General features: G+C 39.9%; 1 protein-coding gene across 4 annotated transcripts in view; it reads left to right on the forward strand.

The window, feature by feature from the left end:
* Positions 1–18,325, forward strand: part of cachd1 (cache domain containing 1) — a 160,095-nt gene that overhangs the window by 106,148 nt on the left and 35,622 nt on the right. For all 4 annotated transcript variants that reach the window (XM_048539532.2, XM_048539534.1, XM_048539535.1 and 1 more), the window contains 10 exons: positions 749–875; positions 1,746–1,890; positions 2,721–2,937; positions 7,035–7,184; positions 9,821–10,054; positions 11,390–11,539; positions 11,893–12,016; positions 12,694–12,811; positions 14,192–14,360; positions 15,226–15,368. In XM_048539532.2, coding sequence (XP_048395489.1) covers positions 749–875; positions 1,746–1,890; positions 2,721–2,937; positions 7,035–7,184; positions 9,821–10,054; positions 11,390–11,539; positions 11,893–12,016; positions 12,694–12,811; positions 14,192–14,360; positions 15,226–15,368 — 1,577 coding nt within the window. The remainder of the gene's footprint in view (positions 1–748; positions 876–1,745; positions 1,891–2,720; positions 2,938–7,034; positions 7,185–9,820; positions 10,055–11,389; positions 11,540–11,892; positions 12,017–12,693; positions 12,812–14,191; positions 14,361–15,225; positions 15,369–18,325) is intronic.

Consider the following 18,325-nt stretch of genomic DNA (forward strand, 5'->3'; position numbering starts at 1 on the left):
GTCAGAATGTGGCACTGACTGTAAAATAAAACTGTTTCATGGAACAGAATTATTTGCCTACTATGAAACATGAATTTACATAGTTGTAACTCGGTTAATACCATAGAATCACAGAGGGACACAGCACAGAAGCAGCACCTTTCCTCCCATTATTTCTGTTGCTGCTCTATTCCAGAGCAAACTGAATACAAACAGGCCCAGTAAATTATGTTAGACTGAAAGGGGTGTTAATGATATCATGGGCCTGGTTCTAAACTACAGACCGTGCCAGGAATGGTAAGTTTGAAGTTTACAATAATCATTTTTCTACCTGCTCGAGTTTTATTGGGCTGAAGTACTGAGAATGTTGCTGAAGGGAAGAAAAAAATCACCAGTTCACACCCAAGGCAAATGGCTGCAAAAGGGGGAAAAAAGCTATTGCGTTTAAATTTCAGAAAGAAATTTCTGGGAATGAAAGGCTACCAACGGTAACAATTTAAGTTCTACATAAAAAGAACTTAGACTGTAAATTCAATTGTGAAAAACCTATGAAGCAAACCACACAACACTGGGGTCAGGCCTTCTGATTTCTTTGAGAGGTCTTAAATATGGCCGCAGACTGATTAGAAAGTTAACAAACAGCTAGATTAAAATGAATGTGTGATGATCTTACATAATCCAAACTCATTGAAATTATAATGGCATAAAATGGACTGCAGTTTTTTCACCTGTTTTGCTTTGAAACAATTTGACTTTTTTAACCCAACAGTTCTTGCTGACAACTTCAAGTCAAACCCTGGTATAAAGTGGCAATACTTCAGCTCAGAAGAAGGGATTTTCACCATTTTCCCAGCACACAGGTTTCGCTGCAAAGGTGGTTATGAACATCGAAGTAGGTAGGATATTTAGATCCATTCTGAAGGAACTTGGGTTTTGTTTTTGACTGATTTTGACGCATAGTTTTGTATTTTCTTACGTGACAATTATTTATGACGAATAAGTAAACATGACAATATTTTTGAGTCAGTTTGTAGCTACAAGCAGTTTGTTTATTGATGTTAAACTGATACATTAAGGAATATATTAAGAAATGTAATAAAGTTTTGCCTTGTGTCTTGGAGTAAGCCATCTACATTGGAAGACAAAAATGTGGTATGATAAATCATTTATTATCTAGTGTAGTGAGATCTTTGCAGAAATGCACAAGATAAACTGACTGAAGTTATGCCATTTATAGCATTCTGTTCAATTTCATTTGTTGGTACATAAAGCATGGAAATCCGATTTTCACTTCCGAGTCAACCGGTGTAATTTTCTCAAAAGCAAATCTGAGAAGATTCCAATTAAACTTGTGTCTGATCTAAACGCAAGCAATTTGTTTCACTTTCCAAATTTGCCTGATTTCTGATCCAGTTAAATAGTTCTCGGATTAAGTTAATCCATGCCTGATTTTTAGTATGAGATAATAACTTTTTTGTTTACTCCAAGTGTGAAGCTGTGACCTTTACAGAGCAAAGTAGGTAGGATTGGGTTGGAGTAGCCTGCTTGAGTAAGACTACTCATTACAATTAGCAAGTTGTAAAAGGAGTCGTTGAGCTGTCACTGCTCATGTACCCTATCATGAGCCAGTCATCAAAACACGGGGGAGAAAATTAGAGACAATGTGAATTAATTATTGAGAAAATGGGGAAAAAAATCACTGAATTTGCCTCTTCAATACCTACACATCTTTGTTTGCAAATAGTTTTGGGATTATTTTGGTACAGGCCTGTTTACGTCTCTACTGTGAGACCCCAATCAAAACATATTGTGGTGGTGGTGGACCATGGAGCTTCAGCTACAGACACACAACTTCAAATAGCCAAAGATGCTGCGCAAGTAATACTAACTTCAATTGACGAACATGACAAGGTGAGTTCTTCCCAATCTCTGCCCATGTTTATAATGCGGAATATATACACCGATTATTGAAAGTTGGCCAGGTATTGTGATCCAGGTCTTTAAAGGACCAAGGATTGTATGTATGTATAAATGGGTTATTTAATTGAGCTGTACAAATTTTGTTCTTCTTGATTACTGTGCAAAGATCATGCAGCACCAATGCAAGACGTCCTGTCAGGAAATCAAATGGAGGAAATGCCTCCCTGAGAGGAGGGTTGATCTTATGTAGCGTCTTTGCTGAGGGAGTGTGTCCTTGCTCCATCTGGCACATGTTTAACTTTATACCCCTCTGATCTAATTAGTGCAAACAATGAGACTGCAACCTCACCACATGCATGCAAACTCACACAGTGTGGCCAGTTACAGGAAATGCACTGTACTGTTGAGGGCATGGTGTTGGTTTGTATCCATCCAAGAATGACCACTTTAACTTATTCAAGCAGATGACAGGCTGCTTGCACAGTCATTGTTAGGAGCAGTAGACAAAATATGAAAATAAACTGAGGAAGAGCAAAAGAAAAATCAAGTGGAGGAAGCACAATTCTTCGTGGCATAGTTTTGCAATAATTGCACTTCAAATAAAGCAGAAAAATGTAAGCTGTTCAAGCAAAGAAAATTGAGATTTTTGCAGAGAAATTTTGAGGAATAACATCTTTCGCTTTGCTGAAAACGGCACATTTTAACGAAGCGTTAAACCTTGCCTAAAGAGATAAAGCTTGACAGAATGTGTCTCTCTTTTTCAGAAAAAATCTTGCTCTGTACTACCAAACCGTCAAGTGACTATGCTTTCTTGTGCCTAGATTTCTGTGCTGGCTGTGGCAGACACAGTCCGAACATGCTCATTAGACCAGTGTTACAAGACATACTTGTCTCCAGCCACCAGTGAGACAAAAAGGAAAATGGCCACGTTCCTTAGCAACATTAAAGCGGTGGATGGTGCCACCCAGCATGCATTGGGCTTTCACAAAGCTTTCCAGTTACTTCAGAACACAAACAACAACACCAGGGTCCATACATGTGAGTGCAAGAAGAAAACGCGATCATGTTTTTAAAAAAATTGTGGGTTTTGGTTGTGTCATTACAGACTCCAAATTTACGTTGAAATGTTAGGCTGGCATTTCCAAACTGTGGGTCATTACTTCCAGTGGGGCCATCAATTCCCCCTTCTCCAGGAAAGCAGTCCTCTTCACTGAGATAAGCCTGAGTTCAGGAATGCTTTCAGGGAGCTGCGTTGACAGATCTACAACTCTTTGGCATGCTTTGTGCAGTGTTTGTTTGGTAATCATTCTGCTGCCTTGAGTTTAATCTGCAAACATTCACTATCCTGCTGTCGGACGCTTGCCGTTCCGATGCCCGCCCTGCATGTCTTCCCATAGAATCACGGAATTGTTACGGCCCATTGTGCCTGCACTATTACCTAGTGCCAATCTCCTGTCTTACTCCATTTCTATCCAAATAATCACCCAGTTCTCTTTTGAATGCCTTCATTGAATCTGCTTCTACCATATTTGCAGACAATGCATCGCATACCCTAACTGCTTGCAGTTTGAAAAGGTTTTTCTGGCATTATCCTTGCTTTTTATGCACGTTAATTTAAATCTACAGCCTCATTTTGTTTTACAAGGGGGAGCAGCTTCTTATCTGCTGTGTTCAGCTGCTCATGGATTTTTGGAAACCTCAATCAAATCTCATCTCAGCCGCCTTCTGTCCAAGAAGAACAGTCCCAACTTTTTCAATCTATCCTCATGACAGAAGAGTCTCATCCCTGAAACCATTCTCATAAATACCATTGATAATGGGAACTGCAGATGCTGGAGAATCCAAGATAATAAAATGTGAGGCTGGATGAACACAGCAGGTCCAGTAGCATCTCAGGAGCTCCTAAGATGCTGCTGGACTGCTGTGTTCATCCAGCCTCACATTTTATTATCTCATAAATACCATAATGCCCCTCCACTAACTAGACCTTGCCCTGCTTGCTGTCTTCCTTTCATCTCGATACTGTGTTCATTTAACCCTTGTTCACAGTGAGGATTTAAGGAGTGGGAAACAGTGACTGCATGGGACACTCAGCAAGTGAGAGGGCTGGGGAAGAATGAAGTGAAGAGTGGGAAGGTGAAGAACAACTGGAAAAGTTGGCAAGTGAGAGATGGTTGGAGAGAGAGCTTTGATATCAGGAGAAGAGAGAGGAAATTTTTGTTCGTTGTAGGGAGAAGCTTCAAAATGGAATAGTTGCCCCCCCCATGCCCATTCTTTCATTTAAAAGCTTTGAAATGAAGTCGCAGTGGGAAACAGTGATACTGAAACTAGTCTTTGTGAATTATTGTTAATGTTTAAACTGCTCCCCTTCCATCATTTTTATCTTTTTGTTATCTAGGTGACACAGCTATCGAACAGATCTGGGGGTGGTTAATACTATGCACATATGAGCTTGATTGTTGGCAAGCTGTTTGACACACGGATTATTCAACAGAAGGCAAAATTAGAAACACTGCCTGTAAACTTCCACCCATCATCCGAAAGACACTGAGTTCATTGTAATGCTCCAAATGCTCCCCCGGCTGAGCTCAATTGCACAGCACAGACATGCAACCAAGCCTGCATGATAAGGCTTGTATGCTTTGTATCATTCTAGATAGTGCCTGTATCCCGTTGAATTTTTTTTTTCAGCCAGTAGTTCGTGTTCAATGTGTGGTTTTATGTCTTCAGTCTGTGAAGAAAACTTTTTCTTTAAATGCACATTCTGTGCTCTCTAAAGTGTGCAGTCCTAGTGTAGTACTGATCTATCAGATAAAGTAGGCTCATTCTTTGACTGAACGAGATCTGTTTGCACATTAATTAGGTTTGTTAAAACAATCAGTTTTCAGACTTTGAAGGATCCAGAATATCATCGCGTTTTTATCAATTAGCACATCATTCAGTTAGAGCATGATTTTTCTTGTGGATAGCTGACATAACAGTACCTCTCAGAAATTCGAACAGGGATTCTGTCATAGTACTGAATCTCCATGGCGTGGAAGCAGGCCAATGAAGTCGACCCTGACCCTCCGAAGAGCATCCCACCCAGACCCACCCCATCTCAGTAACACTGCAATTTCCATGAGCAATCCATTTAGACTGCACATCCCTGGCCACTATGGGAAATTTAGCATGGTCAGTCCACCTAACCTGCACTTCTTTGGACTGTGGAAGGAAACAGGAGCACCTGGAGGAAATCCACACAGACACTGGGGGAAATGTGCAAACTCCACACAGACAGTCGCCTGAGGCAGGAATCAAACCCGGGTCCCTGCAATTGAGGCAGCAGTGCGAACCACTGAGCTACCGTGCTGCCCTCTGTACATTAATATTTTCAGTAGGGGTCACCCACAAAGATACTACTGAGGTAACTTCCAGCTTCGGTCTATTGAAAATCTGTGAATTTAGTTAATTATCAGTTTAAAGGAGATCCCTTGTTTCTTGTTTACCAAATACAGCCAAGGATCTTACAGTCTGGGAGCTCACCCTATATGATGGTGAATCCAGCTTTAAATGTGTTAATTTCACATTCTTATTTTCCTTTCTTGTTTTTATATGGACCACTGTCAGAATCCAATTTCTTTGGCTTAAGATGAGTCAATTAAATTGGTGTAACTTAAGCCATGAAATCCTTCCCAACAGCCAGTTGCTCTTTAATGTGACGGTAGTGTTGGGAAAAATGTAACCTGTGGCCTCGTGAGCCAGTCGAACTCCGAGTGGTACAACTGTACTGAGAATTCATGTCTAATCATTTCCTTGCCACTGCTTTTAACGGCTTTGTTGGAACAGATGCGATAAGATGAATCAGTGACCCCTTTTAAAGAAGGTTTTTCAGAGAATCCCCACGGTGTGGAAACAGGCCATTTGGCCCATCAAGTCCATGCCGACTGTCTGAAGAGCATCTCGCCCAGACTCTCCTCCCTACCCAGTTCCTGTAACCCTACGTTTCCTGTGACTAAGCCACCTAACCTACACGTCCCTGGAAACTATGGGCAATTTAGGATGGCCTATCCACCTAGTCTGCACACCTTTGGACTATGGGAGGAAACAGGAGTACCTGGAGAAGGCCCATGCAGACACTGGGGGAATGTGCAAAAGCCACACAGTCGGTCGCCAGAGGGTGGAATTGAACCCAGCTCCCTGGTGCTGTGAGGCAGCAGTGCTAACCACTGAGCCACCGTACTTGGGTTTTATTTTACTTGTGAAGCTAACATCATTAATTCTGAGTAGCTTGGCTGCAGATAGTGCACACATAGGAAGGGATAGAAGAGCATATTTCTTTCCACAAATTCAGCATGGATGTTGTAAATTGTGATGTCTGTCTGCCAGAAAATGTCTTTGAAGTCTATGGGTGAATAAGAGACAAGCTTACACCTCTCCTTTTTCGTGAATGCGTAGTAAAGAGGGCACTATTGATTAGCTCTTGGTTTCATGTTGGAGTGGCAGATTTCGATCATGCTGTGACTGATGGGCTAACCATTGGCTTGCTGGAAAGGTTGAACATAAAATGGGTTTCCTTTATTCTTAAACCATTTTAAAGTGAATGAGTCTGAAATTCAAAGCTGATTATAACTTGCCAATAGTTTGAGTCTTGTGAGAAAGATTACAGAGTTTAGTAGTGTGAAAAGTGAGAATGTTACAGGTATGGTAGCCTTCTGTGAAGTTAGGACTATGGTGCATTGTTGTGCTGAGCCAAAGAAGGTTAAGTCTGCATGCAGCTGTGATAGATATTGTTAACCGATGTGTTCAGGCATGTCATGACATATCTCTGGAGCAGGTGGGATTTGAACTTGGGTCCTCTATCCCTTAGGTCAGAATGCTACCACTCTACAACATGGGCCCCATCTGACCATGCCATGATGGATTTTACACCAGTTATAGTGCCCTATACAGCCTCTACTGAGTCAGCTAGACTGGCAATCAAACATGTCCAGCTTTATGCTCGTTGCATTTCAGTGGTGAACACTCGACTTAGTGCTTAGCCATTGGTCCGGTAACATGGCAGCATTACTTGAAAGTAACTAAAACAGTTATTGGTGGGATGTCAAAAGCAGGTGATTGTAAATTGAATTGAAGTTTTTTTCTTTAAATCACAGCCACTGACATGGTGATAATCTACCTGTCATCTGGTATCACCTCAAAGGACTCCTCTGAAGAAGAGAAGAAGGCAACACTAAGTGTTATCAGTGAGGAAAATGGGCATCTCAACAACTCTGTGATGATCTTGACATATGCACTCATGAATGGTGAGAAACTGGTGTTTCCAGCAGTTTGTTGGAACATGAACTGTTTAGGAATATTTAATAATGTTTATACTTGGGCATTATCCACTGACTGAGGTGACTTTACCTTGCTGTCCTTCTTCGCTGTTCTTCTCCCAATCTATCTCAACATAACTGGAGTTGAATTTCTGATTCACTGAGATAAGTCAAAGAGACACATTCTGCCTGGTCAATGGAGTAGACTGAGATTGTTCCAAAATGTCTATAGTTAGGGCAGGCTGCCTGTCAGCATAAAGATATTGCAGAGATGTTGGGCTGATCTGTTGGCAGATGATTGATTGGCTCCATATTAACTGTGTAACTTGGCAACAAGCAGCCCATCCTGGAGCCAAAAAAGAATTATTCAGCTCCGTAAAATTTGAACAAGGCCCTTTCAGAATAATATTTTAAACTTCACAAAGGACCTCAACAGAATTGGTGTGTCTGTCTGATCAAAGTTATGTGCCTAGTATGTGAGTGGAGACAGCGGGCATGCTTTCTACTTTTGTGTGTTGGTCGGCTTCTCATTTTCAGCTTAGTGTTGTCTAGCAGCATTGTGAAAATGAGAACCAAATGTGTAAGTCTGCCCTTGTCAGTACACAGCCTCTCCCCGGCAAGCCCTCAGCTGACACTCAGAAACCAGATCTCTCAGCTTCAGGCTAAAGCTGCAAACAAACTTGGAGGTTTGGACCCAGACGTACAATGGTGTAGACCCACCAGTGTATGGAACTTGCTGTGCTCGCCACGAAGTGGTCCAAGCTGAAAGCTCAGTTGTCTTTTGGATAGCTTGTGAGAGTTAAGGGCTAAAGATTTTGGAATGGATACAAATATAACATCTTTCTGGCAACTCCCGCAACCAAGTCAGTGCCAAATGTAGTGCTTTGCATTACTTCAGACTCAACGGTGGAGGTCAAGAGTGGCCCCTGATGTGTGAGTGACCCAGGTTCTTCTTACATTTTTCCCACATTTGCACAGAAGGAGGTGTTGGTGTATTGGTATTACCACTATACTATTAATCCGAAGGATCGGAACAGTGCTTCAGGTTAAGATCTATTCAGGCTCAAGATCCATCAATTCAAATTTGATAAATCTGGAATGATGTTGCCATGAAACTATAATTGACTGTTTTAAAAACTCTTGTGGTTCACTAATGGCCTTTTAGTAAAAGAAATCTGCCATCCTTTTTAATTTTCTTTGGAAAAACACCCTTAATAATCATTACTGGAGCACAAGCTACAGAATGTACACTTAGTTTTGTTTATACACAGAAAAAGGACAATTGGTTGAAATAACTATGCAAAGCATAATTGCTTCAGTAGGTAAAAATTGTGAATGTTTTATTACAAAAAGATACTACTAGTTTGAAAGTAAAAGGAATTTTTTTGATTACAAAAGAGTCTATTGAAACTATGAATATTATTGTAAAGTTGGCATCCAGGAAGATGAAACAAAATCCAAAATCAAAATACAGCTGGATGACCGAGTGCTCAAGTACTGCAAGGATTGAGCTTTTGATGAGTCAATAATGTTTGCCTTAATCTATTCTGTTCAGAGTATGCACTTCAATGTTGCAGTCATCCAAAATGCTCAGCTGTGCTGGGGACATGCTGTCAGGTTTTTGTTTCGTGCCAGCCTTCTTATAGATTTCTTGTCTCTTTCTTTCCCCTCTGGTCTGTGACTTGTGACTCTGCGCTGCTGATTGGCTGTTAAGTGCCCTCTGAAAATAGGCCCCGCAAGCCACTCGGTTCAGGAGCAATTGGGAATGGGCAAAAAAAACTGACCTCGCCACTTCGCATGAAAGAATGAAAAACAGACTGTTCAGTTTCACTGTGGGGCTTCAATACAACTCCCCGAAAACTATTACTTGTGATAAACCCAACTCATTGGTATGGAGACTGCTTCAGGCTGTCAGACATTGCTGCGTACATTATCATTACTGCTTCAGTAACAAGTCAGAAGGTTAAAAGAACTGAATCAAGCCCGGGAAGAGTGGGTGGCAGTTTACTAAACATATTTAACAGAACAAGTGAACTTTTAAATCTTTGTATTTAATAAATTTGATGGACAAAATATATTTATTTTATGTACTGCAAGGTGATAACCTCCCAGTTGAATTCTCCTTTGCAACTGTGCGCTATGAGGTCTTAAGTTGTGGAGGATTGGTGTTTCCTCGGCTGGAGGGATTGACAGAGAGGCATGATGAGCCCCAGTTACTAGCATCTGCAAGAGTGAGAAATAATATCATGGGAGGAGAGAAAGCTCAGTCATGTAATTGTTTTCTTCTATTTTGTATTCGAATAAGTATCTACCGAATAGTGCAAACCCTTACTTACCATTTCACTGGAAAAAATGGGAACTGCAGATGCTGGAGAATCCAAGATAACAAAGTGCGAAGCTGGATGAACACAGCAGGCCAAGCAACATCTCAGGAGCACAAAAGCTGACGTTTCCGGCCTAAACCCTTCATCAGAGAGGTGATCTCTGATGAAGGGTCTAGGCCCGAAACGTCAGCTTCTGTGCTCCTGAGATGCTGCTTGGCCTGCTGTGTTCATCCAGCTTCGCAATTTGTTATCTTACCATTTCACTGGTGTATTGCTTCCTCATTAATCTTTTTGTTTCAGAGGGTGTAACTGGTTTGAAGGAGCTAGCCTTTCTTCGAGATCTGGCAGAACAGAACTCAGCAAAATATGGAGTTCCTGATCACACATCACTTCCTGTTATAAAAGGGACAATGATGGTATTGAACCAGTTGAGTAACCTGGAGACCACAGTAGGACGCTTTTACACAAACCTTCCAAATCGAATGATAGATGAGGCTGTGTTTAGTCTCCCATACACTGATGAAATGGGTGATGGTGAGTTTGATTTTTCTTTTTGTTAAGATGTTTACTCACTGTTTTCCTTCCTTATTTTTTGTAGCCTGCTACAGCAATCTCAGGATGGACAGGAACTTCGCTCAGAACAGAAAGATCCTTTGTCATTGTCAATGTCAATAACATTGTGCGTGCAACTTAATGTGTACTGCCTGGACCTGATTTCTGTTTAAATATTCTCTGACCTGTCGTGGTCCAAATTCCACTCAGTCATTATTGTACTTAGCCATGCAGGAGAAAAGCTTCTGGGTTGAATCTCATCCTTATCCTGAGTTAGCTGATCCAAACTGGGGAGAGTGCCATGGTTGTTTATGAAGTGAGAAAGTTATTCATAGTTTCCAACTGTGATCGCAATTCACTTAGTCCTGTTAGATAGGGAAAAGAAAGAAAAGTTGCATTTGTACAAAAAAGTCTTTCAAATGTCCAGCATGAAGCATGCTTTTGTTGTTAGTGAGAAAACCAGGCCAGTCACTTAGCACAAAACAAGTACAATAATGGAATAAAAGACCACAAGATAATTAAGATGTGATAATGGGAACTGCAGATGCTGGAGAATCCAAGATAACAAAATGTGGAGCTGGATGAACACAGCAGGCCAAGCAGCATCTCAGGAGCACAAAAGCTGACGTTTTGGGCCTAGACCCTCTGATGAAGGATCTAGGCCCGAAACGTCAGCTTTTGGGCTCCTGAGATGCTGCTTGGCCTGCTGTGTTCATCCAGCACCACACTTTGGTGTTATCTAAGATAATTAAGATAATTTGTTTAGGAAAAGAACTGTTCTTCGGAAGGGCCACCACTTCCAAAATGTTAACTTTGATTTTTTTTCTTCACAGATGCTGCCAGACCTGCTGAACTTTCAGCAACTTTTGTTTTTGTTCCTGATTTACAGCTTCCACGGTTCTTTCAGTTTTTCAGATAATTTGTTAAGATGGTGTTAATTGAGGGATAAATGTAGGTCAGGCCATCAATACCTCTCTGCTCTTTTTCAAATAGGGCCATGAGACCAACCCGAGAGACAGAAGAAAATTATTTTTTCATCTCTCAATACTGCATTTAAACATCAATTTTGATGGTGTGTAATTGAGCCAAGCTGTGATGTACTCCCATGAATAAATTGACTCCTGACATTCAATGTAGGTTTACTGGAGAGGGCCATTTGAGCAAAATACTGCAAGCTTGTTGGAGCATCTCATTTATCCTTCTGGAGAAACCCTCCTCTCCACCACACCAAGACCCTACTTTTCACTCGTCACCCCTCAAAAACAATCATTTTGTAATCACCCAGCATGACAACATATGTATTTTTCTGATTAACAGGATTGATCATGACTGTCAGTAAGCCCTGCTATTTTGGAAACATGCTACTGGGAATTGTGGGAGTGGATGTGAACTTGGCTTACATTCTGGAGGATGTAACTTATTATCGTGAGTCTTCAGCCTCCTACACGTTCTTAATTGATAATAAAGGTGAGAGATGTATATCCCTTTAATTATATTAGAGTCACTGTCAACATTATCTGCCTGCTTGGAAACCAGTTTGTGTTTCAACAGCCATGACGTAAAGTAGACTTAATTTCACAGCAAATTATAGACTTCTTTGTGACTTGAGCAGGGCATGAGGTTTTTTTTAAGTGGTAAATAGCTAGGGTCATTTTCTTATCTTTGAAATGACTATCTTCATTTCACTGGCTATCAGTTTGCTAGATAATTAGCATCTTCTGACTGTAAATACTGGTATAGCAGTAAATACTCTTTTTTGTAAACATCATATTCACAGTCTGTGAGACCAGCATTAAAGTTTTGTTATTTTTTCCTTGCAGGCTACACTCTTATGCATCCGTCCTTGACAAGGCCATACCTGCTAACAGAGCCACCACTTCATACTGATATCATACACTATGAAAATATTCCAAGATTTCAACTCGTCAGGCAGAACATTCTTAGGTAATGTATAAAAAAGTAGAAAGAGTAAAGTCAATTGTTAGTTAGTGTAGTTAGCTCTTCGAATGGCTCCTTTGGTTAAGTATAGTATTCAATGTCAGCTATCCAGACCAGGAACTGCTCACCTGATTTTTACTGAGATGGCTGGAAGTTGAGCAATTTGCGATCACTGACAAAGAGAGGAGCCATCTACACCCCAAAGTGATTCTTTGTGAATTTAGTATAAAGAGATCATTCAATTCTGGTTTAAAAATAAATCAATAGACTACTACTGACTCAATATGAATGCTTGCTTTGGGGTGTATTTGGACATTAATGAATAAGAGATTTTTACAATAATCGACAGTTATGTGGCTACATTATAATGTGATCTCCATGATAAAGGGAGGCACCTAGGGCGTTCCTTTTATTCCATTAGGATAATGGATTTCTATTCAAGGAATTATTACTTTTAAAGTAATTATGTTGATTTTGGGCAAGTATCATCAATTTTAAAAAGCCCTATTAAATTTTATTTAATTCGTAGACCCTATTCCAATCATCCATACACATGTCTTCATTACAGTTGTAATACCACTTTATTATGAATTTTCCCAGGAATCCTAAAATAGTAGATTTGAGGTTATAGAAATGTGGATTGTAGACATGTAAGCTATCTATATTCCATATCTCTTATACAGCCTCCCTTTGGGCAGCCAGGTTATTACCGTGCCTGTAAACTCCTCCTTGTCTTGGCACATAAACCGGTTACGGGAAACCAGCAAAGAGGCCTACAATGTCAGCTATGCCTGGAAATTGGTACGTTATGCTTTGAGTTTGTGTTTTCCTTGATCTAGGAAGACGTGTGGGCTTGCATTTTAAAACCAGAGGACCTTTGTTTAATCAAAATACACAATTTATTCATCTCTTCAATAGCTTAGTATTACACTTTGAATATGGCGATTGCATATCTTCTAACTAAATGCTTTTATAAATTGTGAATGCTAATATTTAACTCATGAATGGGCTGGTAACATTTATTGTGCTGTTCTTAAGTTATTACATTAGTTATGAATTTTTGAACCTGGGAGCTAGAATTTATTCCTTATATCAGACAAGTTTAATGAGGAATTAAGAATTAGCCATTTCTGTCATTTTTCGTGTACTTAGCTTAGTACAGTGCAATGTCTAGGACCTTGATTTATCAATGAGGGAATTGTAAGGTAAATAAGTGCTATTAATCTCCAATGCATCAAAACTCCCCTGAAGAAATAGCTGCGCCAGCGTGCTTAAAAAGATCCTGGAGCAAATATAAATACGGCCTCCGTGAATTGGTTGTTAGCTTTCAGTCCAAAGGCTCTCCTGCATGTACAAGCCATTGACTGGTGATTTTTTTCTCGCTGACCTGTAGAAACCTTCTCCAACTGTTTGGGAAGATCCTTCAGTGAGAAATAGATTGACTTGTGCACAATTGTTAGTTGTAAAGTAGTAGAAAATGCTAAATAATATAAGTGCATTTAATCCCAGAGAATTGTGAGCCCCAGGCAATACTGAAAGATGCCTCTCTAATATAAACGCAGTGCCCCTGTAGGTGGGGCCATTTTTTTTGGTGCTCAGTGTCATTTTCAAGATAAGACCTATAATACTTGCAAAGGATTTTGCATTTATTTTTATTTACAGTCAAGACTCTTGACTTTTGATTGCAGTTAGTGCATTCCTGAAACTCAAGCAATGGAAATGCAGGCACTTAAATTGCTTCTGGATTTCAGCCAATGCTGCTGAGATGCAGCCACAGGTCTGCAAGAATGGTCCTGGGGCTAATTTTCCTCTGATTTTTATTTTTGACACCGCTTTCTCCCCAGGGTAACTCCACATTGCCTGCGACTAACATTCAGAATTTAACACAATGGGAATTAAGCCATCCTTGCATTTCTAATTTTTTGTCGTATGCATGGTTGGAATGCCCTTGCCAATTATTCTAATTTTTATGCTAATTGGGTGGTTTCAAAACATTACTTTAACCAATTCTTATCATGTATTCTGTAGCTTATTTTAATGCACAAATTATTCTTCACGATTCAGTGAAGTATCTCCCTCCATTTTGCAGTATGATAGTTACTGCAAACCATACTCCAGTTGTACCTTTGAGGTTATAATTAAAAATTAATAGTATTAAACTTGTTACTTCTGTTTGTGCAGGTCCAGGACACATCCTTTATTCTGTGTATAGTAATGGTACAGCCCGAGGTACCAGTTAAACATCTGAAAAATTTGAACACAGCACCAAGCAGTAAGCTTCTTTATCATAGATTGGATCTACTGGGCCAGCCTGCCTCTTGCCTGCATTTTAAGCAATTGGCGACACTGGGTAGGTGCTTTAACTTTCAAGATATGCTTTGAGGATTTGTGACTTCTGATATTTCTTGTTGCTTCTCCCTGAAGTCCACTCAGCCATGAGTCACTTAAACAAGAAGCCAGCTGGTTGCTTACCCAAACTTACGCCAATATTATTCTGAAATTAATACTGGTGATACTTGGAAAGGGCTCAATGTTAACTTGAAATCCATTTCTCTAACTGTTTCCTATTCACGTAGAGAGGTATAGAGCCTTAACTTCTACTTATTGCCGTCCCATTGTGCTCCCCGTCATGTCATGGCAGGTCATTGCAAAGCAGCATAAGGTACCACCCTATCTCACCATTGTCATGCTCAATGTTGACGCTTTACTGAACAAGTAGTTACAAGAATTGCTGTATAGTAGATGTATGTCTTTTTGTTAGGCTAATGGAAGTAAAACCCTAGTCCAGTATTGTACTGGCAGGAATTGCCAGGCTCACATAAGAAACAGTATGAGATATGGAAGGACCTCCCACGGGACTCTACCTTAACTCTAGGCAGCACCTACTGCAAGAGAAAAATATTAGGGAGCAGAATAGATTATGAAGTGTTTCACATTCACCGAGTCTGCTGTTAATGTTAGATATTTTGATTAGCATCCCTGGTGGATGTTGCTTTCTTTCCCACACGCAGTTGTAATTTATTTCTTCAAGGAAGCCATATCATGTTTTAACTTCACTTTATCATGAGGGCTCCAGTATCGAGTTTCATTCGGTATTGGAAAGGTTGCATCCTCATGAACTTGAAATCGCGATGATGTCTCTTAGGAATGATGAACATAGATCTTATGTCTGTGGTATTAATATTTAATATAGTGCTCTGATTGCCTGTCTTCAGAAAGTCCCACAGTCATGCTGTCTGCAGGCAGCTTCTCATCTCCATTTGAACACCTGAGTCAAGCAGAGACCAAACGCATGGTGGAACACTATACTGCTTACCTGAGTGACAACACACGTCTCATCGCCAATCCAGGACTCAAAGTATGTCTTTTCGTTAAAAATTGCATCCTCAAATTTTCAAATATTGTAACGCTCGCTTAATTGACAGGTTTTTCAATGAAAACCTAGCTATGTTTTCTGGTTTAGAGCTCAAAGTGTTAGACACTACGCCAAGATTGAGAACAGTTTGATTCAACTTGAGAGAGAATCATGGGAATAGAACAGTTTGGCCTGAGACCTATAACTTAATGTACAGAAGCTGTGACAGCTCTAACATCTCCTAAGTTAGTTCATTGATCAATACAGGGTCCCTACAACTGACCAGAACACCAAGTCTTCCAAGAGCTATAAGTGAAGGGGAGGCCATGTCCCCTATACTGTATTCTGTTTTTTTTTGTTTTAAATATTGAGCAGAAATTAAAGTTAAGACTATTTGTACTGCAATGCAGTGTTTGTGCTTATGATATTTCTTTATTAATGTGCACAGCTGATAACAGCCCTGTTTCAACTTATAGTTTTGCATAAAATGTGTGCTTTGCAGAACCACTGGATTTTGTCTGTAAGTTGTCATTTCCATTTTGTAAATTATTAATGTGTGGCCCTCACTCTAAAATTAACAATGAATCAACTTTACTGTGAATTGAGATAAACCCTCCCAATAGCTTTAAAAGGTCTGAGCCAGATGTCAAAGTGGTTAATGATGCTTTGTACAATGCACAAATATAAAGAGAGTGAAAAAAAACTCCCAACACAGAATTGTCACAGTGCAGAAGGCGGCCACTTCATCCATTCTGTCTGCAAAAGCTCTCTAAATGAGCATCATGACTTTGTGCTATTCCCTTGTCTTTTTCCTGCAATCAAGTGCATTACTTTTGTTTAAACAGTCATTTAATGTCCTCTTTGTACCTACCTCCATACACTTCCAATCGGTGTATTCCAGATATAAGCACTCACTGTGTGATAAAAGTTTTTCCTCCCATAATATTTGCCACTTTTGCAAATTCCTTCAAATCTGTGCCTTCTCATTCATATTCATACTACATCTGGAAACAGTCTCTCCCTATTTACTCTGTCCAGATATCTCATGATTTTGAAAGATTCTGTAAAATTTATTCTTCGTTTTCTTGACTCAAAAGTAAACAGCCCTAACATCCCCGCTCTTCATATCTTCATGACTGAATTTTCTCATTCTTGGAACCGTTGCTATAAACCAGTCCTGTGCATTCCCTAGTGCATTTCACATCTGTCCTAATGTTTGACACCCAGATGCTCTGAATGAAGTCTATCGCAGCATAATCTCCTTGCACATATACTCTCTGCCTTATTAATAATGCTTATAATATTGAATGCTTTATTATTTGCTTCCTCCACTTGTCCTATCACCTTTAGTCGCTTGTACATAGGTACACTGTAGGCTCTTCACTCCTGCAAAACTTTTGTTCTTTGTTTAAAATTGTCTCTGTGTTCTTTGTGCCCAAAGTTAATTACCTCACGTTTCTCTGCAGTAAACTTAATCTGACTTAATGTGGAGTCTTCCCACTCCTCCAAATTGTCTGTTATCTTGCAATTTACACTATTCCCCTCACAGTTTATAATGTATTCACCTGCATGTATTATTTTGTCATCTGCAATCTTTTGAAATTGTCCCCTATATATAATGATTCCATCAGCAACTCCTGGGTAACTCAAAACTTGCTACCTGCCTGAAAAATATCCATTATCCACTACTCTGTTTCCCATCACTCAGCCAGTTTTGTTATCATGTTGCTACTGCCCCTAATTATTTTGCAAGCTGTAACTTTTTCCACGAATCTTTTGTGCTTCACTTTATTGAACACCTTTTAGAAATTATATATGCCACATCAACAACATTACCGTCATCAACTCTATCTATTACCACTTCAAAAAATATCTGCAGCAATTTAAACACAATTTCCTCTTTTATAAAAATACAGTCACTGCAGCTTAGTTAGAAGACCATGGCAGCCATTTTGGTCTCAGAGCTTATGACCCAAAAGTTTTTTAGCCTCTGACCTCACTGGGGTCTCAACCCGACATTTGGGAAGCCCTGACATAGTATTTGCAATTCTGTAGTCAGGAAAATCAGGGGTCTCACGCCAATCTCTGCTGAACTCTGTTATACACCTTCCTCAAGCATAAAAGATATCCATGGGCACTGCTTTCTATTTCCTTTCACTCAGCCAGTTTTGAATCCCATTGTTACTGCTGACCCTTTTATGTCCTACGTTTTAACTGCCACTCAACAGTCTTGAGCAAAATGTATAAAATGCCTTTTGAAATTCCACGGACATCCATCAACAGCATTTTCCTCAGTGGCATCTTCTGTTATAAAATCTCCAGCAGGTTAGTCAAACCTGATTTCCCCTTATTGCTTATTTATAGCGATTACTGGAATGTTCTTTGTCACCCCTGAGATAAAGATAGAAGCAAAAATATTTGTTCATTTCATTCATCTTGATTGTGACAGATCATGTCTTCTCTGAAGTTAGCCGATTGTTCACCCGCAGTTTTTGCTGCCCACCTTTTTGTCCCAGTCCAACTGGCTCAGTTTTGTTCTTGCATCATTGAATCAGTTACTCCCAAAGTTAAGAATTCTGAGGAAGGGTCACTTGACCCAAAATGTTAACCCTGGTTTCTCTCCACAGATGCTGCCAGGCCTGCTCAGCTTTCCTAACACTTTTTGTTTCTGGTTAGGAACTCTTACCCTGGTTTGTTCATTATTGCTTTTGACCATCAACAAGTGCTGCTTGATTGTTGTGTAATACGCTTTTGTATTGGCTTTTAATTCTTCATTTAAAATTGTTACAGCCCTGACCATCGCCTAGTGTCATTGAGTTGGAAACATTCTGTGCAGATGCAATCAAAACAACACAATCTATTATTGAACTTCTGAATGACGTGCACATAGCATGGAAATTCAGCTCTCTTTCTCCCTGACCGCATTCATTACTAGGAGTGGAATAGCTGTACTGAAATTA

Source organism: Stegostoma tigrinum, chromosome 8, assembly GCF_030684315.1.
Source record: "Stegostoma tigrinum isolate sSteTig4 chromosome 8, sSteTig4.hap1, whole genome shotgun sequence".
NCBI classification, from domain to species: domain Eukaryota; kingdom Metazoa; phylum Chordata; class Chondrichthyes; order Orectolobiformes; family Stegostomatidae; genus Stegostoma; species Stegostoma tigrinum.